The sequence below is a fragment of the Ranitomeya variabilis genome, chromosome 4 (assembly GCF_051348905.1).
Source record: "Ranitomeya variabilis isolate aRanVar5 chromosome 4, aRanVar5.hap1, whole genome shotgun sequence".
Classification (NCBI taxonomy): Eukaryota; Metazoa; Chordata; class Amphibia; order Anura; family Dendrobatidae; genus Ranitomeya; species Ranitomeya variabilis.
In genome coordinates, this window is record NC_135235.1 from 318,196,321 (window position 1) to 318,221,923 (window position 25,603).

The window sequence follows — 25,603 nt, forward strand, 5'->3', positions numbered from 1 at the left end:
CATCACCAGGACCATCATCAAGACATCATCAGAACCAAGGGCTCTGGAGTCAGTAAGCCAAACCTCAAATTCCCTGACCCCACAAAACTGGTCACTACTGAGCATGTACATAAAGTGCAGCACAGATTCATCCCAACTAACAGCCCAGAGCCTTAGATCAGGACTAGAACAGACATTTATAGGCTATTTCACAACTTTCTCAAATTCTTATGAAAAAAATTAAGGCACATACTGCATTGTAGTACTGTACCCAATTTATTATATATTTTAGGAGTCTGAATCTGCCCATGTTATACCAACATCGACTCCAGGACTCCGACTCCACAGCCTTGTGAGAACCATCAGTAGTACATGAATACAGCACTAGAACAACCATTACTACGCAAATTTGACATCAGAACCACTATCAGAACAGGAATATATCGCCAGAACCATGACCAGAACAGTAATACATTGCCAGAACCACGACCAGAACAGGAACACATCACCAAAACCATGACCAGAACAGGAACACATTGCCAGAACCACGACCAGAACAGGAACACATCGCCAGAACCACGACCAGAACAGGAATACATCGCCAGAACCACGACCAGAACAGGAACACATCGCCAGAACCACGACCAGAACAGGAATACATCGCCAGAACCACGACCAGAACAGGAACACATCGCCAGAACCACGACCAGAACAGGAATACATCGCCAGAACCACGAACAGAACAGGAATACATTGCCAGAACCACGATCAGAACAGGAACACATTGCCAGAACTACGACCAGAACAGGAACACATCGCCAGAACCATGACCAGAACAGGAATACATCGCCAGAACCACGACCAGAACAGGAATACATCACCAGAACCACGACCAGAACAGGAACACATTGCCAGAACCACAACCAGAACAGGAATACATTGCCAGAACCACGAACAGAAATACATCACCAGAACCACGATCAGAACAGGAACACATCGCCAGAACCACAAACAGAACAGGTACATCGCCAGAAACACGACCAGAACAGGAATACATCGCCAGAACCACGATCAGAACAGGAACACATCGCCAGAACCACGATCAGAACAGGAACACATCGCCTGAACCACGATCAGAACAGGAATACATCGCCAGAACCACGATCAGAACAGGAATACATTGCCAGAAACACGATCAGCCGAGAGAGTGATTTTATTCGCTGGCACGGCCGATCTCGTCGGCCAATCATTGTGTAGGGTCACGGCTGGGAATGAGCGCTCTCGTTCATCGTCTTTGGATACATACAGCAGGAAACCATCTGATATCATCTGTACAGTAATGGCTATAAGTACTCTGGCTGACGTACATCAGTATCAGGCGCCCCGTCGCCTTAGGCTTCTTTCACACTTCAGTTGTTTGGCGTCAGTCTGCTCCGACATAGTGATGGATCGACGGATCCGTCACAATTGTTGAGAAAACGGTTCTAACGGATCCGTTTTTTTGACGGATCAGTTACTTGGGGGTTGTCTGGGAATAGTATCTACTTTTTGGAGCATGCGCAATTGAAAAAGCGGATTGGGGCGACGGATCCGCCGAAATGACGGTCGCGATGGATCCGTCGCCCATAGGCGGCCATTCTATGGAATGGCGGACGCGACGGATGCGTCGCGAACCGCCATTTCAGCGCAGACAAAAAACGTTATAATGTCCGTCAATGTCTAGACAACGTCCGCCAAATTTCAACGGATCCGTCACATGGCGGATGGAACGGACGACCATCCACCACAATCCGTCGCTAATGCATGTCTATGGGAAAATAGCGGATCCACCCAAAAAAAATGGCGGATCCGCTACTTGAGGAAAATGGCGGTTTTAGACTGACGCCAAAAGACTGAAGTGTGAAAGAGGCCTTAGGTGTGACCCCACTCTGACATACTGGAAGATAAACGGCGCTTTTCGGCAGCATCGTTTCGGGCTCGGTGACTTTTTCCGAACGTTTCCGGAGTTAGCCGAGGGCAAGAACGAGAATTTCCGAACGCCAAGTCTTCTGTATCCGGAACTTGCCGAGTGCCGGGACCAGCGTTTCCGAAGCTGCGCAGTAGGAGCGGCAGAGTGAAGCGCCCGCAGAGCACAGTGTTTCCGCTGCCGGGCTCGGGGTAGAGCCGGCCTAGTGTTTGCTGCGCTCCGGACTCCTGACTAGCGCCCTCCTACGTAGCTGACAGCGGCGGAGACATCACCGGCTGCGGCCTGGCTTGTACGTGAGGCGGAGGGAGGAAAGGACGGAGGGAGGCCGGGAGCTTCCCCCGGTGCGGGACACAGGGAGAGCCGGAGGTACCGGGTGAGAGACCGAGAGAGGCCCGCGGGGAATCCAGCACCATGATCAAACTCTTCTCCCTGAAGCAGCAGAAGAAGGAGGAGGAATCAGCCGGCGGCACCAAGGGCAGCAGCAAGAAGGCGTCCGCCGCACAGCTCCGCATCCAGAAAGGTGAGAGGCCGAGCGTGTGGACGGCCTCTGGGGGGCGCTGTCCTGACACTGAGCTGTCCGGCCTCTGGGGGGCGCTGTCCTGACACTGAGCTGTCCGGCCTCTGGGGGGCGCTGTCCTGACACTGAGCTGTCCGGCCTCTGGGGGGCGCTGTCCTGACACTGAGCTGTCCGGCCTCTGGGGGGCGCTGTCCTGACACTGAGCTGTCCGGCCTCTGGGGGGCGCTGTCCTGACACTGAGCTGTCCGGCCTCTGGGGGGCGCTGTCCTGACACTGAGCTGTCCGGCCTCTGGGGGGCGCTGTCCTGACACTGAGCTGTCCGGCCTCTGGGGGGCGCTGTCCTGACACTGAGCTGTCCGGCCTCTGGGGGGCGCTGTCCTGACACTGAGCTGTCCGGCCTCTGGGGGGCGCTGTCCTGACACTGAGCTGTCCGGCCTCTGGGGGGCGCTGTCCTGACACTGAGCTGTCCGGCCTCTGGGGGGCGCTGTCCTGACACTGAGCTGTCCGGCCTCTGGGGGGCGCTGTCCTGACACTGAGCTGTCCGGCCTCTGGGGGGCGCTGTCCTGACACTGAGCTGTCCGGCCTCTGGGGGGCGCTGTCCTGACACTGAGCTGTCCGGCCTCTGGGGGGCGCTGTCCTGACACTGAGCTGTCCGGCCTCTGGGGGGCGCTGTCCTGACACTGAGCTGTCCGGCCTCTGGGGGGCGCTGTCCTGACACTGAGCTGTCCGGCCTCTGGGGGGCGCTGTCCTGACACTGAGCTGTCCGGCCTCTGGGGGGCGCTGTCCTGACACTGAGCTGTCCGGCCTCTGGGGGGCGCTGTCCTGACACTGAGCTGTCCGGCCTCTGGGGGGCGCTGTCCTGACACTGAGCTGTCCGGCCTCTGGGGGGCGCTGTCCTGACACTGAGCTGTCCGGCCTCTGGGGGGCGCTGTCCTGACACTGAGCTGTCCGGCCTCTGGGGGGCGCTGTCCTGACACTGAGCTGTCCGGCCTCTGGGGGGCGCTGTCCTGACACTGAGCTGTCCGGCCTCTGGGGGGCGCTGTCCTGACACTGAGCTGTCCGGCCTCTGGGGGGCGCTGTCCTGACACTGAGCTGTCCGGCCTCTGGGGGGCGCTGTCCTGACACTGAGCTGTCCGGCCTCTGGGGGGCGCTGTCCTGACACTGAGCTGTCCGGCCTCTGGGGGGCGCTGTCCTGACACTGAGCTGTCCGGCCTCTGGGGGGCGCTGTCCTGACACTGAGCTGTCCGGCCTCTGGGGGGCGCTGTCCTGACACTCGGCTGCCTGGCCTCTGGGGGGCGCTGTCCTGACACTGAGCTGTCCGGCCTCTGGGGGGCGCTGTCCTGACACTCGGCTGCCTGGCCTCTGGGGGGCGCTGTCCTGACAGACATTAATCTCTCTGTTCCCACAATGCACTGGTTTAAGCAAGTGTGTTCTCTGATCCGTAGATGTCAGGGCCGGTCTCTGTGCCCTGGGGAGCGATGATGTCGGGGCCAGGCTCCGTGGCCTGGGGAGAGATGATGTCATGGTCGGGGCCAGGCTCCGTGCCCTGGGGAGAGATGATGTCATCGTCGGGACTAGGCTCCGTGCCCTGGGGAGAGATGATGTCATGGTCAGGGTCGGTCTCCGTGGTTATGGCCTGTCCATCCTCCACACTTTCTATGCGCCGTGTATAGAGATGTTCTGTGCAGTTGCTGTTTTGCCTTTACCTTGTAGCCATAGAGTGTGACACCCCATTGGGGTACTTTGCGGTATTGGAGGGGCTCTCATCGGGGTGTGCGTGGCTCTGCTCTGGAGGACTAATGGTGGGGCATCATATCTATTAGTGAGAGCATAGTCACAGAGATCTCTTGCGATCTGAACTGTGGGCAGCGTCCATTCTTGCTGCCATTGATCCTGTGTCTCACTTGATATGTTCTATTAGATAACTCTTTAATTTTTGTTTCCTTCGCCAGCCGATCATGGAGCTCCTCCAAGCAGCTGATAACAGAAAACAATAGATTCATCTGAATAGTGCCATATAAACACTAGAGAAGTGTTGGCAGGTGACACTAATGTGTATGGCAACTGATCCCCCAAGAAAAAAAATGTAATTAATAAACTGTAATGACCCCCTAAAAAGTAACACTGTGTATAAGGCTTCATCCTCGGCATGGCTGATCCTCTTGTCCCAATACTGCCGGACTCCCTGTTCCTGAGCCCACATCCTGCCCAAAATGATGGGCTTGTCTGACACGTGACATGTACAGGAGATTAACTGGTTCAGGAGTGACCTCTGCTTGATCTGCTGCACATCATCCACCACAAGGAGCTGCCTTGTCAGTCATAGACTGGTACTTCACAGTTGACCTGTTGATTTCGGCACCTACAGCCGCCCCGCACTGCCGCCCCTCACATTCCTCAGCATGCACCGTCTACACACAGTAACATCCACTGCAGACTCACAGCATTTACTGAGAAAAATCGCTATACCAAGACCCACATTATTAACAGTCAGGCATTTCATCCCAATCCTTGTCTCGGGGGCTTCTCAATGGTAGTATTCAGTTCAGGAGATTTGGGGTGGTCCACCAGTGAGATTCCCTGAAATAAGCAGTCCCTCACCTGACTGGGTATGTGTAGTAACGCAGCTAAGCTCCATTGACATTAACGGGGGCTGAGATACAATCGCACCCACCTACGGGCTACTTTTTGTTTACAGACCTTCAGTAGTGCCCCCCTGCCTGCTGCCGAGTCTCCGTAGCTGGTGCCCCCTCCCTGCTACCTAGTCTCTCTAGCCGGTGCCCCCCTGTCTGCTGCCGAGTCTCCGTAGCCGGTGCCCCCCTCCCTGCTACCTAGTCTCTATAGCCGGTGCCCCCCTCCCTGCTACCTAGTCTCTATAGCCGGTGCCCCCCTCCCTGCTACCTAGTCTCTGTAGCCGGTGCCCCCCTGCCTGCTGCCGAGTCTCCGTAGCCGGTGCCCCCTTCCCTGCTACTTAGTCTCTAGCCGGTGCCCCCCTGCCTGCTGCCGAGTCTCCGTAGCCGGTGCCCCCTTCCCTGCTACTTAGTCTCTAGCCGGTGCCCCCCTGCCTGCTGCCGAGTCTCCGTAGCCGGTGCCCCCCTGCCTGCTGCCGAGTCTCCGTAGCCGGTGCCCCCCTCCCTGCTACCTAGTCTCTAGCCGGTGCCCCCCTGCCTGCTGCCGAGTCTCCGTAGCCGGTGCCCCCCTGCCTGCTGCCGAGTCTCCGTAGCCGGTGCCCCCCTGCCTGCTGCCGAGTCTCCGTAGCCGGTGCCCCCCTGCCTGCTGCCGAGTCTCCGTAGCCGGTGCCCCCCTGCCTGCTGCCGAGTCTCCGTAGCCGGTGCCCCCCTGCCTGCTGCCGAGTCTCCGTAGCCGGTGCCCCCCTGCCTGCTGCCGAGTCTCCGTAGCCGGTGCCCCCCTGCCTGCTGCCGAGTCTCCGTAGCCGGTGCCCCCCTGCCTGCTGCCGAGTCTCCGTAGCCGGTGCCCCCCTGCCTGCTGCCGAGTCTCCGTAGCCGGTGCCCCCCTGCCTGCTGCCGAGTCTCCGGTGCCCCCCTGCCTGCTGCCGAGTCTCCGGTGCCCCCCTGCCTGCTGCCGAGTCTCCGGTGCCCCCCTGCCTGCTGCCGAGTCTCCGTAGTCCACCGGTGCCCCCCTCCCTGCTGCCGAGTCTCCGTAGCCGATGGGACACATTTAGAATTGAACGTTCTGTAGGGTTTCTGGACTTAATTTGTTCACCTCCAAGCCGGGCTTTCCCTTCTTCATGAGGTTTACAAGCTGAAGTCTGAGTCAGGTGCTCACTAGCAGCTCACTTGTTGCAGCAGCCGCACCCGTGGTGTGTTTTGTGAAAATGGATAACATAATAGGACTTTACAGTGACTCTGCCTTTTGTTAAATTAGGTTTAGAGCAATACATTTATCATCTAGCCACAGGTTAATTGATGTATCATTCATTGTTTGGGGTCCAACCACTATAACCCCACCAAACTGGAGTCTGGAAGCCTTGTGCATGAATCTGTGTCCGACCGGCGGGAAAAGTAAGAATAGTCTCCTACCTGGCAGTACCAGCTCCTCTTCAGGCTCATCACTTCGCAACAATGATGTGGCACCAGAGATGCTGCTGGGTAGCAGAAGGTTCCTAGGGCCCTCGGCCACAGGTTATTGGCATGGCCACTTAAATGAATTCCATGAATTGATTTGCTCAATCTTTAGTAGCTAGGGGTTCAGCATGGGTCGAGGGAGCAAGCCGCATCTGGGAGGACCCCCAAACCGAGTAACTCATATAACTCTGCCAGGGCTGTGGAGTTGGTAAGCCAGACCTCCGACTGTTCAATTTCTCTGACTCAGACTCCCTCATACACAGCTCATATTTAAGTGATCGTAAAATGGTAACATCAGGCTTTTTATCACCATTATGATACAATAATCAAGCTATTTAGATAGAACATAAAATATGTTTATTGGAATCCAACTTTAGAACACACAGAACTTTAATAAATTGTAAATATGAAATAGACTATGCGTAAGTGGGAAAAAAAACAGTTTTCAACAATAACGTACTGAATAACATTTGTGCTGACTATGATTTTGTTCTGAGAAATAGTATCTCCTCCAATCAGATCCTTCTTCATGACCTCAAATCTGATCTATTTCCTTTAAGTCTAGAGAACAACCTCTCTACACTAACTTGGGTGGGTGGCAAAGCGGTAACCACACGGGTAACATCTCTAACAACCTCAGGTTAAAAAGGAATTGCCTCCTGCACAGTCAGTTTTGATGAACGGTACTCCTCATCTGGTGAGGCTGAAGATAATGGTGGTAGAAGCACTGGTAAGACGCAAGTCCTCTTGGCTGTCCTGTAGCCCACTCATCCTAACCACTACTTCAGTCAGAGCTTCTTTTCCTTTAGTAAGCTGTTGATCATCCAGCAATATACGATGACTCGGGTCCACATAAACAGCTGCCAGAAGAATGTTATTTTCTAATAGCAGTGTCTCTCCGTTTAATTAAAGCAGCAGTACCATCTGCGATTAAATCTCTTTGGGACAAGAAAAACAGCAAGTTCCTCCACTCCTTAATGAAAATTCCAGGAGTTAAATCATCAGGTTCTAATTTTTTTTGTCACTGTAAATGGGTGATGAAGCAATTCCTTCAATTCAGCCACCTGTGTCCATTGACCTTCATGTAGTGTTACCTGAGGGATGGCCATGTCTACAAGAAAGGGTTTCAGCTCAAGCAGTCACTCATTCTTTAATTAGATGCTGCTGCACCTAGTGGCTTGATCTACAATTGCCCCTTTTCCAGCACGTCTCTTCAAGATGGAATCAATTGTAGGGGTTCTGGCAGCAATAGTCAATTTCCTCACTTTGCCAATCAGCATTCCAGCTTGTTCCTCTGCAGACTATATCTTACAGCCAGCTGCAGCATGTGCACAACACAGCGCATGTGATGAATAGGAGAAAGCTTTGAAGCAGCTTCAACAATATCATCCAATTGTAAAGTATCATCTTGCTGCTGTTCTTCTGTAGTAATATCTGTCTGTTCCTCAGTTATAGGAATGTGGCCTTCCATCTCAAACATACTGAATCTGAAGTTTTCTTCTAGCTGCTGTTCACCTTCATTATTCTCATTAATCAGTTTATTTGTACTCATCATGTTTGAAGCATTGTCAGTTACAATAGCAAGAACTTGATATTTTTTGAGTTCATAGTCTTGCAGAACTTTTTCCACTAAGGCCTGGAGAAACTGGCTGGTGTGATGAGCTTTAGTATCTTTTACTGCAGGTGTCTTGGTAACAATTTTCTTGTTGTCACAAACAAATCAAATGTTGAGAGCAAAATAGTTCACTCTGTGACTTCTGCGGGCATCCTTTTTAAGAAATATAGTGTTTCCTGAGAATCTTTTTAAGTCCTCCTTTTGGTTAAGGGCTTCTTCAGTAACTAATTTTCTAATACTTTCTCTTTCAAGAGAATCACCATGTTTGCAGGCCATTTGTGATGAGAAATACGTCTAGGGGAGAGAGCATGATTCTTCGTTTCCCTACCTACCAGCGGAGGTTGGCACCCTATGGGGAAATGCAGTGCTGTCCCCGCTCCACGTTGGCTCGCCCTAACTGACCCTGATGGGGATCCCTCAACAAGCCGCCACCAACATCCGTAAAAGTGCAATACAAATTTTCTGAAACCTGATACTACATTCCCTTTTGGTAGTAACTGTGTGAGTGCCCGTTATTTAATACATGTAGATCACTATGTTCTCACTTCCTAGGTATGTTATTAGATAAATGAATCCCTCTAATCGTCATAAAGATTGTTGCAGCTGGACCAAGAATATATTTACTGGGATCCAGCAGTGGGGGTAGGCGCTCTAATGTGAAGCGGTATGCGCCCCCACTCCACGTCGACTGGCCCTAGGGTCCCTATAAAGTCCCTAATTAGGGATAGAAAGATGAGAAAATGTACCAAAAACACCCCTACACCCAAAAAGAAATTAAATATAATAACAAAAAAGAAAAAATCAAAAGGTCAAAAAATCAAAAACTAGTGAAATATCTCACCTATTGCATAGATACACAAAAATATTCATATATCGGGCATCTGTAGATAGAACAGAGTATGCCCCATCAAAACTAAAAGAGGTAGGTGAACGAGATGTAATAGTATCAATATTGTCCAAAAGATGAAGCGTATATCCAGCTTCCTTGGGAGTAAAACAGATACGTGTAGGATGCCATAATGCAAATAGAGTATTCACAGAAAAGATAATAATGTTACCTCCTAAAATCCAAGGAAATATAGCCTGGATAAGAAAAGCGCCTATTCAATATTAATAACAACAAGCTGATGCTCATTCAATAGTAACAAGCTGGTGCTCAGGACATGCATATAAATCAGCAGATTATATCTAAACTGTTTTCAGTGTGCACTACAATATAGAATGTCCGTAAAAAAGATAATCAGGACATATAAACAAAGCAATAAATCATGTCATTGCCAATTACAGTGCAATATAATCTGTCAAAACAAGACCCACAAGCCTGGGGACCCCAGAGAGGCAATATTCCTTATAAAGGGACCCAATCAATGCAAGGATAATGCTATAACATTAATACTCATCTGTAGGCTTGTAGTGCACTTGTTAGCACCGCTAGATAGAAGAGTCACATCAGGCGCTATACAGCAGTCTCCCCAAACAATGCCCGACGCGTTTCTCCCCCATACAATATGGTGGGGGTTCATCAGGGGTAATGTAGCCGCAACAAAAGAAAGAGCTCTTGATTTTTTCTTTTTTATTATATTTAATTTCTTTTTGGGTGTAGGGGTGTTTTTGGTACATTTTCTCATCTTTCTATCCCTAATTAGGGACTTTATAGGGACCCTAGGGCCAGTCGACGTGGAGTGGGGGCGCATACCGCTTCACATTAGAGCGCCTACCCCCACTGCTAGGTAGTATTTTCCCATAGGGATTTTTTAGGATTGTTTCAGGTTTCCCTATATAGGGATTCTTAGGGACGTTTGAGGGTAAGTCTACGTCGAGTGGGGGCACCTACCGCAGTAATTTAGGGTGCCTACCCCCACTGCTAGGTAGGATTAAGTGTAGTGATGCCCTAGGACCTAACAGGTACATAACTTGTTGTGTGTTATTATTTTTGATAGTTTATGTTAAGAGAGCTTTTTAACTGTTGCTAAATAAAAGTTATATTTTAGGGATCCTTGTGTTTAGGTGTTCTGAGTTGTCTAGGATTCCACTATATCCTGTTTTGTGGTTTGGTTTTTCAACTCTTTTAGGTACTAGGGCATATAGTAATAAGTTGGTGGTGGCTTGTTGAGTAAGGGCTAAACCACCAAAGCAGCAAGTCTCAAAACTTTTGGCGATAACTGTAGACTGAAAAGTAATGCTAATTAAAAAATATATAATTTTCAATCATCTGGTCGCTTCGTCTACATAGCACTGGGTTCTCCTTGCATTCACCAGGCTGTTGTTTGTATTTCAGATATTAACGAACTAAATTTGCCGAAGACGTGTGAAATAGAATTCTCAGACCACGACGACCTTCTTAATTTCAAACTAGTTATCTGCCCCGATGAGGTAAGTGTCTGTTGGTCTGGTGTGAAGCCCCCAGGACTTGCTGGCCATAGTCCCTATTAGAGCGTACTGACTGTAGGTATGCCTGGACGGCAGCCTATGTACTACCGGGACAAAGTAATGTACTAGCATCTATATGTGAGGGGCCACATTATTAGGGACACCCATCTAGTAGTGCATTTCATCTTCATAACTAGTAATTCATTGTTGCATCAACTCCAATGGGTGATACAAGCATTCTGCTGGAATATTGGTCCATGCGGATAGACCGCTTCTGGATCATGGAAATTCAGAGTAGCCCTTACAATCAGATAGACCCCCCACACGGCCCAGTAACAGTCTGTGCTCCCATGTGATGGGCGTTGGGCACAGCTGAGGTTGCAGGGGGCGCTGTGATATTTGGCCGCTGTGCAGTATCCATTTCATTATAGGTATTTATGTTGTAGAGTAGCCTTCACTTGTGATAAGATGCTCAGCTGCTACTCTGCAATACATAGCATTTATTAGTTTTCATTTTCTGGCGAGGGAAATATAATTTAGTGCATTAATAAAAAGCATTCATGCAACTTTTTACTGGGTCTTATCTTGGATGCCAGATGCTGAATACTGAATTACAGGAGACACTCTTCAGTAGTCAGCAATGGAAATGTTTCATTTTTTCCCTATATTTCTATTATTAGGTCAGTTGTAAAAGTGATGGTGCTGCGAGTCACAATAGTGGTGTAATTTTATCACAGCTCATGGATGAGTACTTGTCTCTGTGCAGCTTTGATCACAGTTTACCGCTATATGGGCAAAAGTATTGGGCTAAATTTACATTACACCTACAGGAGGTTTCATGACATCCCAATGTAAATCCACTGGCATTAATATGACCTCCCCTCCATTGCTACTAAAACAGGAACCTTCTACAGGACTTTGGAGGTGTCTGAGGGATGGGCGAACCCAAACAGTTTAGTTCAACGTCCGTACCGAACACCTACTGTTCAGGTTCGGCCCCTGGAACTACTGGTGTTTCTCGTGCTGTCATCTGCACGACAATGCGAGAAATACTGGTGGCTCTAATCGGCAGTAAGATCATTACCACTGGTCAGAGCGCTGTGGCTCCCACTCTGCTGTGAACGGAGGTAAAAAGTTTACCTCTGGTCACAGGTGTAAGCTGATGGGACTACTGATGGGAATATTCATCAGCCGGCTACAAATAAATACCGAATATACTCGTGTATAAGCCGAGATTTTCAGCACATTTTTTTGTGTGGAAAACACCCCCTCGGCTTATACACGAATCATGGCCCAGAAAGCCGGCGGGTGAGGGGAGCAGCGGCAGGAGCCGGCGGCTGTGATATCATACTCCACCTCCTCGCACCTTCGCTGAACGTCCCTGCATATGCGTTTTCCGGTGCTGCAGCGCTTCCTGTGCGGTCACGTGGTACTTCTCATTAAGGCAATGAATATGCATGCGTCTTCAATCCCATAGGTGTGGCGGAGGGTGAGTATGATGGGGGGGGGGACGGGGGAAGCCCAGCCATGCATACAGGAGGGGGGGGAGAGAATGGGGGAAGCCCAGCCATGCATACAAGGAGGGGGGGAGACTGGGGAAGCTCAGCCATGCATACGACGGGGGGAGGAAGGGGGGGGGAGCCCAGCCATGCATACTAGGATGGGGGGAGCTCAGCCATGCATACAAGGACAGGACGGGGGAGCCACACAGAGCAGGACAGGGATGAGGGGACAATGCATTACCTGGCTTATACTCGAGTCAATAAGCTTACCCAGTTTTCCAAGGCAAAATTAGGTGCCTCGGCTTATACTCGAGTATATACGGTAGTAAAAAAAAATGGCGTGGTTTCCCCTGTATTTTTGATAACCAGCCAGGCAAAACAAGACAGCTGCGGATTTCACCCTTCAGGTGTCATCGTTACCAAGGCTGGTTATCAAGAATAGAGGGGACCCCCCCCCCCCATTGTTTTTTTTATTTTATTTTAAATATTAAATAAAAGAAAACAATGTGGGGTCCCCCACCATTTTTGACAACCATCCAAGCTAAAGCAGGCAACAGGGGGCTGGTATGCTTAGGCTTGTAAGGGGTCATGGATATTGCCCCCTCCTAGCCTAAAAATAGACCACAGCTGCCAGAAAAGTCGCATCTATTAGATATACCAATTCTGGTGTTTTGCCCGGGTCTTCCCATTTGCCCTGTAGCGGCAGCAAGTGGGGTTCATATGTGTGGGGTTGATCTCGCCTTTGTATTTTCCGGTGACATCAAGCCCACGGATTAGTAATGGAGAGGCATCTATAAGACAATAAACACACAGCCAGGTTGAAGTCCTTTATTTGCAATAAAAATAAAAATCTTTTATTTATAAGCAACACACACAGTTATACTCACTTAACCCCCATTTCATTGAAGCCAACGTCTCCTGTAAAAAAATAAAAAGCAATCGGAGTGAAAAGGTCTCGCAGGGTAGCGCTGAGCTCAGTCTCAAGGTGAACTCGCTAAGCTCAGCGCTGCACCGACTTTTTCTCACCATGCGAGCGGTAATCACACAGAGGTCACCGCAGTTCAGGGGCCCGGCTGGGAAAGCAGCCTCAGTGACCTGCGGTAACCTCGATGACATTACCGCTACTAGCTCATTCCCCAGTGGTTTTCAGCCTGGACGGTCGCATCTTGGCATCATCCAGGTTGAAAACCAATTATCACAGACATGGCGTGGGACAGAACATCGGACAGGTGAGGAATATGGTTGTTTTTTTATTTTTGTTTTTTACAGGAGACGATGGCTTCAGTGTAATGGGATTTAGGTTAGTATAACTGTCTATTTTTAAATAAAAAAGTAAAAATGGGGAGGACCCGGGCAAAGCGCCAGAATTGGCGCATCTAATAAAAATGGGGTGGCTGTGGGCTGCTATTTTTAGACTGGGGAGGCAGGTGGAGGATATCCATGGCTCCTTATCAGTCTGAGAATACCAGCCCCAGCTGTCTGCATTAGCTTGGCTGGTTGTCAAAAATGGGAGAGACCTAACAACTTTTATTTAAATTATTTAAATAATAATAAAAACGCTGTGGGGATCCCTCTATTCTTGATAACTAGCCTTGCTAACGCTGACAGCTGAGTTATCAAAAATCAGTGGGAGTCGCAGCTCTCTGACCGGCGGTAATGGTCAGAGGCCATGTTTGCTGCGCTGTCATGTGCACGACAGCATGGCAAACACCGGATGCTCGGGCCCCCCATTCATATGAATGGGGTCCGGGTACTGTTCTGGTACCTGAACCAAACTTTTTTTTTTTTTTTTTTAACTGTTCCGCCGAACCCGCCAGACCCAAACATGCAGGGGTTCGCCAATCACTACTTGTGAAGTTAGACACTGATATTGGAGGAAACGGCTGGGCTCACAGTCTCCATTATAGTTCATCCCAAAGGTGTTGGATGAGGCTGAGATCGGGGCTCTGAGCTGCCAGTCATGTTCTTCCACACCAAACTTCCCCAGTCATTTCTTTATGGGCATTGCTTTGGGCACAGTCATGTCAGAAAGTGTCATTCGCCCAACTGTGCCCCACAAAGTATGAGACTACAATTGTCCAAAATACCTTGCTATACTGAAGCATTGAGCCCCCATTGCTAGAATTAAGGGACCGCTGACTGCTCGTATAAAACAACCCAAAGCATTATCTCTGTCCCACAAGCTGTACAGCGGGCACAGCGTGGTCAGACAGGTAACATTCTCCCAGAATTCACCTTAGTCCAGACTCATCCATCAGACCCCAGATAGAGAAGTGTGATCCATCACTGCACAGAATACGTTTCCACTGCGTCAGAGTCCAGTGGTGGCAGCTTTACACCACTCCGTCCGACGCTCAGCATTGTGATTGGTGATGTAAGGTTTGCATGCAGCTGCTCGGCCTTGGAGTTCCTGGCGGGGGTGCAATGTTTTTGCTGGTGTTAAAGGGGTTGTCTAGTCCAAATTGATAAGTCTGCAGTCACTGCAGAGGGTATGTCTGAGTTGTGTATATACTCCCGGCAAGGGCCCATCTGGTGGGTGCGGCCTCGCTCCATACACTTGAATAGAGCGAGGTCTGCCCCGTCCTACTGATGCAGCCTTCCAGTCAGCATGGCCAACTAGAGGCTCTGGCCAGGAGTATGTATAACTTATGCATATCCTCTGGTTCCGGCTCAGAAACCAGCGAATACCCAGGAGTAAATAAGTCTGCAGTCACAGTGACTGCAGACATCGATTTGAACGGGTCAACCCCTTTAATGTTGATGCTGTTAAATGGGGTTTGAACTTTGCACTTGTGGAGTCAGTAGGGCGTTTGTGACTTTTATTCACTCGTTGACCCCACTCTGTAATGTTCGTGGCTGAGTTGATGCGGTTCCTAACACTTCTCAATTAGCTGCCGCCTCACCAACCGCCCGAGCTGCCGCATCCCCGACCTTCTGTCTCTTCAGCAGGATCCCGTAGAATGTAAGTCCGCAAGGAAAGGGTCCTCTCCCCTCTGTACCAGTCTGTCATTGTAAATTTGTGTACTGTAAACGATATCTATAACCCTGTATGTAACCCCTTTCTCATGTACAGCACCATGGAATTAATGGTGTTATATAAATAAATAATAATCATATCACTCACAAGTGATGGCGGAAGATTTAGGAGGAAGAAATGTCATGTTCTGACTTGCTACACCAGTGGCTCCTACTACAGGGCGGCACTGGTATCAGTGATCTCTGCACCACCAGCCGTTCTGTCACATGTTAGTAACTACGGACAGTATTGTGAGGGGCCGGATGTTCTATACCGGGGCCGACATCATGGCGAGGGGCCGTATGTTATATACCAGGACTGACGGCATGGCGAGGGGCCGTATGTTATATACCAGGGCTGACGGCATGGTGAGGGCCCAGATGTTCTATACCTGGGCTGACTGCATGGTGAGGGCCCAGATGTTATATACCGGGGCCGACTGCATGGCGAGGGTCCAGATGTTATATACCGGGGCCGACTGCATGGCGAGGGCCCAGATGTTATATACCGGGGCCGACTGCATGGCGAGGGCCCAAATGTTATATACCGGGGCCGACTGCATGGCGAGGGCCCAGATGTTATATACCGGGGCCGACTGCATGGCGAGGGCCCAGATGTTATATACCGGGGCCGACTGCATGGCGAGGGCCCAGATGTTATATACCGGGGCCGACTGCATGGCGAGGGCCCAGATGTTATATACCGGGGCCGACTGCATGGCGAGGGCCCAGATGTTATATGCCGGGGCCGACTGCATGGCGAGGGCCCAGATGTTATATACAGGGGCCGACGGCATGGCTAGGGCCCAAATGTTATATACCGGGGCCGAAGGCATGGTGAGGGGCCGACGGCATGGCTAGGGCCCAGATGTTATATACCGAGGCCGACTGCATGGCGAGGGCCCAGATGTTATATACCGGGGCCGACTGCATGGCGAGGGCCCAGATGTTATATACCGGAGCCGATGGCATTGTTAGGGCTCAGATGTTATATACCGGGGCCGACTGCCTGGCGAGGGCCCAGATGTTATATACAGGGGCCGACAGCATAGCTAGGGTCCAGATGTTATATACCGGGGACGACGGCATGGCTAGGGCCCAGATGTTATATACCGGGGACGACTGCATGGCGAGGGCCCAGATGTTATATACCGGGGACGACGGCATGGCTAGGGCCCAGATGTTATATACCGGGGCCGATGGCATTGTTAGGGCTCAGATGTTATATACCGGGGCCGATGGCATGGCGAGGGCCCAGGTGTTATATACTGGGGCCAACAGCATGGTGAAGGGCCAGATGTTTTATGCTGGGGCTGACTGCATGGCTAGGGCCCAGGTGTTATATACCGGGGACGACGGCATGGTGGAGGGCCAGATGTTTTATGCTGGGGCTGGGTGTTAGACATGGGGGATGACTGATAGATCTGAATTCAATGATTAAGACATGGGGTTGATACTTTTCTCCATATAGTGTATATACCACCTTCATAAATGGACAATTGGAATGGCCAGATTTGGTAAATGCTATTAATACTATTGCTTGGCGCCATCTAATTTGATTACATGTACAGCTGCAGGTTAGGTTGGTAAGCCCAGTGCCAGTCTGCACCAGGAAAGCTCTGGAAATATTGTCATTGTTTCTGATACAGGTCTGTAAGGAATAATACTGAGGCTTTTAAGAAACTGATCCCTTTAATCCATTCACCTGGAGAGCTGTATCTTGCTATATAGGATTGTTGTAAATCTGATCAGTATTGTGTAACTAACTGTCGCTCTTTTTCTTGCTTTAGGGCTTTTACAAAGGTGGAAAATTTGTTTTCAGCTTTAAGGTAAGTTATCTGAAGGAGTCCACATCTTCTTTCCAGAACAGGGACATTATATATGTATCACCAGGATCTGATGATTTAACGGGATCTGTTGACCCTGTCTCTGGAAGAAGTCCCCAAACTGTGACTGGGGTTGTATGTGCCTCCCGGCTTCCTGCTGCGCAGCGTGTCCTGAGTTATGACCGCATGGAGTGACATTACTGTAGGTAGTGTTCAAAAGTCGCGATAGTAGCAGACACCAGATAGCAAAACCCAATGACTCCATCACATGTAACTAAAGAACACAATCAGGTGTCTCACATCCTCGGTATAGTCGCACCAAAGTGAGACACAGAATCCTACTAGGTGACAAGCCTAAGGCCCGTTCACATGAGCGTATAAAAAATGTCAGTTTCATCCAATAGGTGGCACTAAAGTTCAAGTCCTCTGAAGAGGCAATTTGCATATTTAACTTCCCAGAGGAACATTACAAGGCTTATAAGTCTCCTCACATTGGCATGTCACTCTCCACAACATTACCCCCTTAGATCTTGCTTTGATCAGAGTATTCTTTTTCTCACTTGTCTCCGTGTACAATTTTTTTGCAGCGGTTATTAAAATTTACAAAACCATTTACTGTTTCCTGATATGGAATTACAGGGTGTCTGCTAAAAAAAACCCGGATGCTATACCGATGTGCTGTATGACCTTCATTTTCTGAGTTTTCTTGTTTTGTTTTGTTTTGTGTTTTTTTTCTTCGCTCCCATAGTCTGACCCAGCAAACTAGTACCTACTACAATTTCTTTTTCACGTGTAGATTCAATCAGTGAAAAAATAAAAAAGTCATCTGAAGCCCAATTAAATAGCGCTGGTCTTTTCACAGACAGCATGCTCATGTGAAACCAGCCGCAGGAAAAGTTGAGACTTGACCACAAGTGACTTCAGTAAAACATTCTAACAAAAGAAACTCTAGAGAATGTTGAACAGAAAATTGCAAAAATAACAATGGCAATGTAGAAGTAAGACAGATTAAAAAGGAAAAAAAAAGTTTTTGTAAAAGTTTTTTTTCTCTCCTTGTCTTTTTATTTTATTCTATTATTTGCTATGTGAAACAATGTTTAAATATTGGAATATTGTGTATGTTGTGATATTCACACTTGTTGATCGGTTACACGTGTTTGCATATAATGAACTCTAGTGATGTCACAGTGGGGGGAGCGTTAATGTATGTAAATGAGGGAGGGACATTATAGGATTAAGACGTCGACACCAGAACACTGCCCGCTTTGTGATCTGTGTTAATTGGATATGTAATAAAGCTGACAAGATTATCGGAAACACCAGTTTTTTCTTTTCATTTTTTTCTTTCTTTCTTATATTGAAAATGTAAAATACGCAAGGATTGAAACCAGAAACCCACCAGGTTCGCCATATAGCGGATGTAAGGTCCTGACCTCTGGGGTCTCCCACATGCAGCAAATATCATCACAAGTCATATAGAAAGTGCTGCCTGCTGCTTCTATGCCCTCTACCACGCTCTTCTTTTTTTCTTTTTTCTACCATGACTCCATCTTTCCAGCAAAGTGTAAGATCCTCAACTTGGCTCCCTACACAGGGAATTGGTTGTAACCTCCCAGCCACATGGCCATAGCGGGCAGCGCGTGGTGACGGATTGTGTCTGTCCATTGGCCCTTTGGACTAGATACTATGATAGATGTGGTGCTGACCCCCGTGCACGCCAGGGGCTATTTGTAGTCAGACATTTATCATCTTTCCTTGGGCTTTGCAGGGTCTTGAGTCTGTTTGGCTTGATACATGGCAGGATGTTACAGAGCAAGAGGAGCGGATCTCACTGATACATTGTACATGTTTGTGGGAAAAGTTTCAGCAATACTCTCATGTTATTCTGTAGAATGTAAGCCCCCGAGGGCAGGGTCCTCGCCCCTCTATATCAGTCTGTCACTGTTAGTTTACTGTAAGTGATATCTGTAAGTTGCATGTAACCCCCTTCTCATGTACAGCACCATGGAATCAATGGTGCTGGATAAATAAATAATTCATAGCATAGGAGTCCAGTGGGCAGTCCTACTATTTCTGCATGCACAGTCATGGAGACAGCAAATCACTGAATAGGACCGCCCACTGGACTCCTACACATACAGACCACAGGGATATCAACGAATACACTACAGGAGTCACACCTCTTCTGTTTTTTGGCTTACGAACACTGATGGCAATAAGGTCTTGTATAGAGCAGTGCTGGCGGCGGGGAGCACGAGGCCTCTATACACCGGATTTGCAGATACTGATATTCCTGCAGCGCTGACGCCCCCATACGGGAGGATTGTGGTTTGCGGTGACCGACCATAGGGTTATATGTGGGGTTGATGGCTGCTTTGGTTGGTCATTGATTGCTTGTGTTTGACTCTCATGGTGCTTGTTCTTCTGCAGGTTGGACAGGGCTACCCTCACGATCCGCCAAAAGTGAAGTGTGAGACAATGCTATATCATCCAAACATAGACCTAGAGGGTAACGTCTGCCTAAATATTCTAAGGTATGCCGCCTCATAAACCTTGGGCGATTGGGGTGTGCGTCCTTCCTGCCACCCTCGGGCTGCATTCACATCTGCGCTGGGCGACCTGGCGCCCCCATAATGGCCGAGATCCTGGAACCGTATTGAAGCATTTATTTTGGGCATCCTAAACACTTATGAATGGATAGGACAGGTCGCCATCATTGCATCCCTCCTACAGCTGCCTCTTCTCACCCTTCGCCATGCACCTGAACCCCTGTTACAGGCCTGTGCTCCTGGCGGCACTATTGGAGATAGTATAGTATTATATTAATCCGGTATATTATTCTCCCTGAGGCATTTCATAGAAAATGTACTTTGTAGAGGTAAAGGTGACGGACAGGTATACAAACTTGATATTTTATTTGGCATTCCATAAAACAAAAAACAGAGAAATATTAAAAGACACAAACAAAAAATACCCTGAAGGCGGAACCCCAGCACTATCCAGCAATGTAATGGTAAGTAAAAAATCCTGCACTGGAGCCCTATCATTAGGTGGACGTCCTGAAAATCCTAAAAATGAAAGTAACTGTTCAGGAGCAAGGGCGCAGTAATATCTAGTGTAGGATAAAGGTGCTGCCAAGAGAACAAAGTATAAGGAGTAAGTAAAATGGCTCGTCAAACAAATCTGCACCTAAAGATACATGAAGAGGCCAGAGGAAGCCCCGCCGACGGCATAAATGTAATGCCATGTAGAAAATTATAAGCCGCAGTACCTTGAACACTTGGACCACAATGGAGGTGATACTGGATTGTTCGGGCGTTCCCCCTCACCCTAACGCATGTTTCGCCCTGAGCTTCTTCTGGGGGGCGTGAACTCATGCTGTAATCATACAGACAGGCTAAGATTCTTTTGCCAGCTGACTGGTTCCCTTTAAAGGGAATCTGTCACCAGGTTTTGCCATCTAATCTGAGGCAGCATAGTGTGGTGGCAGAGACCCTGATTCCAGCAATGTTTCACTTACTGGGATGCTTGCTGTGTAGTTTCAATAAAATGACTATTTTATCAACAGATTATCTCTAGAGGACTAGTAAACCTGCTGCCATGTAGTCCTCGACATTCATGAGCTCTGTATAACCCCGCCCCCACCACTGACTGGCAGCTGTACACTCTGCATAGGCAGAAAGCAGCCAGTCAGTGGTGTGGGTGGGGTTATACAGAGCTCAGCATTCAGAGACTTGGCAGATCCACAGCAGATGAAAGGGATTTTATCAAAACTACAGCAAGCTGCTGAGGAAGTGACACTGCTGGAATCAGGGTCTCTGCCCCTACATCATGCTTCTTTCAGATGGGGTAGCAAAATTCTGATGACATATTCCCTTTAAAAGTAATTCTCAAAATTGATCTTCAGGAGATGATTGACAGCTCAGACCAGTAGTACGGTTGAGCCGCTGGTTCAAACAGTTCAGTCTTCCATACTACAAGCGGAGGCAGCATTGTCTCTGCAGCATTGGAGGAGCGCAGCAGGACTGGAGCTGGTGAGATCCGGCGGTCCGGACGTTTTCAGAGCAGCATTTGCTCCTAATATAGGAGACTGTCCTCCTTTTGGTAGATTGCAGAGGTGGCCTACGTAATGAGCAATACAGAAAAAGAATTACAGCTTGCAGGGTTGATTGTTTTTACAAGCACGGTGCATTATATTAATTTAACAAATGTTGAACAAATCCCTTTAACACTTTTTGTTTTTCTGTTCACACAGGGAGGACTGGAAGCCTGTACTCACAGTAAACTCTATAATATATGGCCTGCAGTATCTGTTCTTGGTAAGTAAAGAACCAATAGTTTCTAGAAAGTGTTGTTTTTTTTAATCATAATTCTATGATTTGAGTATGTTAAGTTTTGTCACATGGCTCATGTAATGCCGGTTGCTGCCTGCAGGGGTCGCTGTTGCCATTACAAGCATTCATTCTGCTTTTTACCCCCCTATAGGAGCCAAATCCCGAAGACCCTTTAAATAAAGAAGCTGCTGAAGTTCTTCAGAATAACAGACGCCTGTTTGAACAGAACGTGCAGCGGTCAATGCGGGGGGGTTACATAGGATCCACCTACTTCGAACGCTGCTTGAAATAGAACTACGCAGCTTTTGAGTGCGATACCCGCCATCCAGCTGACCCACCTGTTTCTACCCCTTCATCCTTTGCCATATTAACTCTCTTCGCTCATTTATTCAAGAGTTAACCCCATTTACATTCAGCCAACCCCAACAAAAATAATAATAAAAAAATGATCAAAGATGAGCTCCCAATGTGGAAAGAGCTATGCAAGGCCCTGCGCCTTCCCGTCCCTTTGCCTTCCCGTCCCTTTCTCCTCCGGTCCCTTTCTCCTCCGGTCCCTTTCTCCTCCGGCAGGGAGCACTCGTGCGCACACATAACATAGTACTTGTTGTGCCGCCACCTGGCTCTGTGATACCTCACCATGCTCTTACGTCCTTCTATAATGGAGCGGCTGTTATTTCCTTAGGTTAATAATTGTTCTTGCCCTTTTGTTTTCTCATTTTTTTATGCCATCAAACATAATTCTGAGGTTTTTTCTTTTTTTATCCCCCCATTTTCTAGTTTTGACACACCGTGAGTCGTTTCATCATTTTTTGGTGGCCTTACAATTTTATTTGTCTCATTAACTTGATTTTTGACATTATAAATTCTTCAGAGGGGAAAAAAATGATGGAATTGAACCCAAAAGACAATTTTTATTTAATTTGTAGCAACCATTCTATGAGCAACTTCGTATTTTGAGGCTCTTCTCCATTGTCTGGGAAGGGGGGGAGGGGATATTACATGCAACAAATCGCATATGGACCCCCACACTGTTTACTCGAGGCCTTTTTATTTTTAGTTTTTCTGGGGTCAAACAGCATATACTTCCATAAGCTCAGCCGAGTGGTCTCTGTTAGTGGGATTGGGGGCTCGGTGCATACGAGGCACTGTCCTCCTCCACCCTGATTTGTCCTTAGTCCATATAACAGCCTCATCTGCCCTTTCCCTCCCTTCCTCTGTGCGGGATCAAGGCTTTTTAAGTGCACGTATTTATTAATGAATGGGTTGAATAGACGAGCGGGGGTATAAAGAGCTCCATTCTGGACCTGATCTAAAAACCTGACTGGCATTTTCACCTTCCACGTGAGGAAGCTTTTTCTTTTTTTTTTTTTTGGTGGTCCTTGGGTGGCGATGGGCTCTGTACTCATCAGCTTAAACAGGTTTTAAGGCCAACATAATGGTGCCCCTCTCCCACCTCCTTTAGGACAGCCATGCCTGCGCCCTGATCTGTACGTCAGCGTGCCCGGGGGGCCAGAGGGTGCCCTTCTTCAGATATAGAGTCTCATTCTCAAAACTTGGATTACTGTACAAGTAATGGGTACGTCAGGTTTTGATAAAGGGGCTCTTGGAGTCCACTTATTGATGTGTATGGTTTTAAATAATAAAACAAAAAGACAAAAAATAAATAAAATGTAAACCTGATCCGAGTGGCGTCCAGTGTTTCATGCGGGCACGAGGCGTCCATGGTGCCCGAGAGGAACCACAAGAGCATTTACTGAGTGGTGGTTGTTCCTTTGGGGGGGATTTCGCTTTTTGATTTATGTTGAAGCGTTCACCATGGTGTTTCCCAATTTTACAATGTCAAAAAATGATACTGATGAAAGTGCTAGCACCCCTGCTATGTCCTCATAAACTTCCTCACCCCCTTTTGTGGCACTGGTCAACCTGTGGACTACAGTGGTCCAGCTATAGGAAATGCTGCTCCATTGAAATCAGGGGGAATTAACAATAAAAACTGTATAATTTATTACTTAGACCTGATGAGTCTGGTGACTTACTTTGAAAATCGAGTTCAAAATGGCTGTAGCATCCTGATGCTATGATGAGCATTTCATGAGTTCAGCTATAGAGTCATAGAGCTCATGAGACCAAGACCCCGATTCATCAGTTTTTGGCCTAAATATGTAGCTATGCAAAAGTATAGAGACTTTTGTCATTTTTTACACCAGTCCTGACAGCTTTGTGACAAAGTGGGACTAAGCGAGTCCAAGCCCAGCCGGACAATTCCTGAGATATACTCCAGTTCCTGACCGCTTACACTGGGGCACGGCAGCTGATAGATGCGCCTGAATCACATCTATTAAAGAATGTGTTACATCTTACTCCAGAAGACCTTTCGTCAAGACTGGAATACAAAATACCAGTTTTGATGAATTGGGGGGCCTACGTCTATTCAATCTCTGCCCATCCAGCCTGACTGGCAGCTGCAGCTTGTAGTGAGCAGTGTGAGATCTCAGCAGCAGCTTAGATTATCAAAGTAACTACACCAGTTTCATCCGGTCTGAGAGATTGATTGAATAATGCATGCAGTTCATATCGTGAAATCTGGTGACGGCCACTTTACAGTCAGTCTTCACCTAATATTTAACTTTGAAGGAAACGGTTCATATAACTTTAGGGGTATGTTCACATGATGACATTTTCACCTGGATTATGTGGGAACATATTAATTCTATTGCTTTCAAGGGGAAATCTGCATCTCTGTTCAATGTGGATTTCTTTTTCTCTGTGGCAGAAAGTCACTTGGTTGCCTTCTACAGTGGATCCTCTGCAGGAATGGTGACTGTGTAGCCTCCTACAGATTAACCATGAAAGTGTCTCACCTAGAACCGTCTTATGTGACCACAGCCCAGGTCTGAATTGCTGTGACTACATTCAAGCTGTCTTAATGCTCTGTCAGATAAGAATATGAAAAATCCCATTTTCATCCATATTTCTACAGCAGTTAATGTATGTGATCAAATTCAGTTTCCTGTTAATAATTATAATAATCATTTTATTTATATAGCACCAACATATTCCGCAGCGCTTTACAACTTATAGAGGGGACTTGTACAGACAATAGACATTACAGCATAACAATAAACACAGATCAATACAGATACCAGGAGGAATGAGGGCCCTGCTCGCAAGCTTACAAACTAGGAGGAAAAGGGGAGACATGAGAGGTGGATGGTAACAATTGCTTTCATTATTCGGACCAGCCATAGTGTAAGGATCGGGTGTTCATGTAAAGTTCCATGAACCAGTTAACAGCCTAGGTATGTAACAGTACAGACACAGAGTGCTATTAACTGCATAAAGTGTATGAGAACCTGATGCAAGGAATGGTTTAAAGTTTTTTAATAGGCCACACAGGGATAGTTAGGTTAATGCGTTGAGGCGGTAGGCCAGTCTGAATAAATGCGTTTTTAGGCCAATCTTAAAGTTGTGGGAATTGGGGATTAATCGTATTAACCTGGGTAGTGCATTCCAAAGAATTGGCGCAGCACGTGAAAAGTCTTGGAGACGGGAGTGGGAGGTTCTGATTATTGAGGATGCTAACCTGAGGTCATTAGCGGAGCGGAGGGCACGGGTAGGGTGGTAGACTGAGACCAGAGAGGAGATGTAGGGTGGTACTGAGCCATGGAGTGCTTTGTGGATGAGGGTAGTAGTTTTATACTGGATTCTGGAGTGGATGGGTAACCAGTGTAATGACTGGCACAGGGTAGAGGCATCGGTGTAACGGTTGGTGAGGAATATGATCCTGGCTGCAGCATTCAGGACAGATTGGAGAGGGGAGAGTTTGGTAAGAGGGAGGCCGATTAGTAGAGAGTTACAATAGTCCAGACGAGAGTGAATGAGTGAAACTGTGAGAGATTTTGCAGAGTCGAAAGAAAAGGGCGACTTCTAGAAATGTTTTTCAGATGCAGATAAGAGTGAGCCAGTGATCGGATGTGGGGGGGAGAATGAAAGCTCAGAATCAGGTATGACCCCAAGGCAGCGGGCATGGGTACGCAGGCCAAGCGGATGCCTCCGCATAAGTCGTTTTGACGCGTCGAACGCAACATGTTGCATTTTGTTGTGGTCGGCGCAGCGTCAAAACTATGCATTCGGAGGCATCCGTATACATCCGCATGGCCTGCGTGCCCAATGTTAAAGATAGGGGTACGCAGGACGCATGCCGACATAGGTGGAGCTGAATGGAAGAGGTGTGGCAGTGGGTGGGGCTTAACGGAGGAAGTACGCAGCTCTGTCCTACACAAGTGTGAACCAGCCTTAGAAAGTTGCATATTGTTTTATTCCCCATTCCGCCAGTGGTGCCATGCGATTCTTAGTGCGCATGGTTTCATCTTTGTCCGTGCGTCTGATGAAGG

General features: G+C 48.2%; 1 protein-coding gene across 1 annotated transcript; it reads left to right on the forward strand.

Annotated features, from left to right (window-relative positions):
- Positions 1–1,941: 1,941 nt before the first annotated feature.
- Positions 1,942–22,889, forward strand: UBE2M (ubiquitin conjugating enzyme E2 M). Its single transcript, XM_077250451.1, has 6 exons — positions 1,942–2,465; positions 10,441–10,535; positions 16,840–16,878; positions 19,306–19,409; positions 21,131–21,194; positions 21,361–22,889. The coding sequence occupies exons 1-6, from the start codon at positions 2,357–2,359 to the stop codon at positions 21,499–21,501; spliced, it is 552 nt and encodes a 183-aa protein (XP_077106566.1). The 5' UTR covers positions 1,942–2,356; the 3' UTR covers positions 21,502–22,889.
- Positions 22,890–25,603: the final 2,714 nt, after the last annotated feature.

Coding starts and splice junctions, on each gene's coding strand:
- UBE2M (XM_077250451.1), top strand. CDS start 2,357: ATGATCAAACTCTTCTCCCTGAAGCAGCAGAAGAAGGAGGAGGAATCA. Junction 10,536..16,839: donor TAGTTATCTGCCCCGATGAG/GTAAGTGTCTGT, acceptor TTCTTGCTTTAG/GGCTTTTACAAAGGTGGAAA. Junction 16,879..19,305: donor AATTTGTTTTCAGCTTTAAG/GTAAGTTATCTG, acceptor GTTCTTCTGCAG/GTTGGACAGGGCTACCCTCA.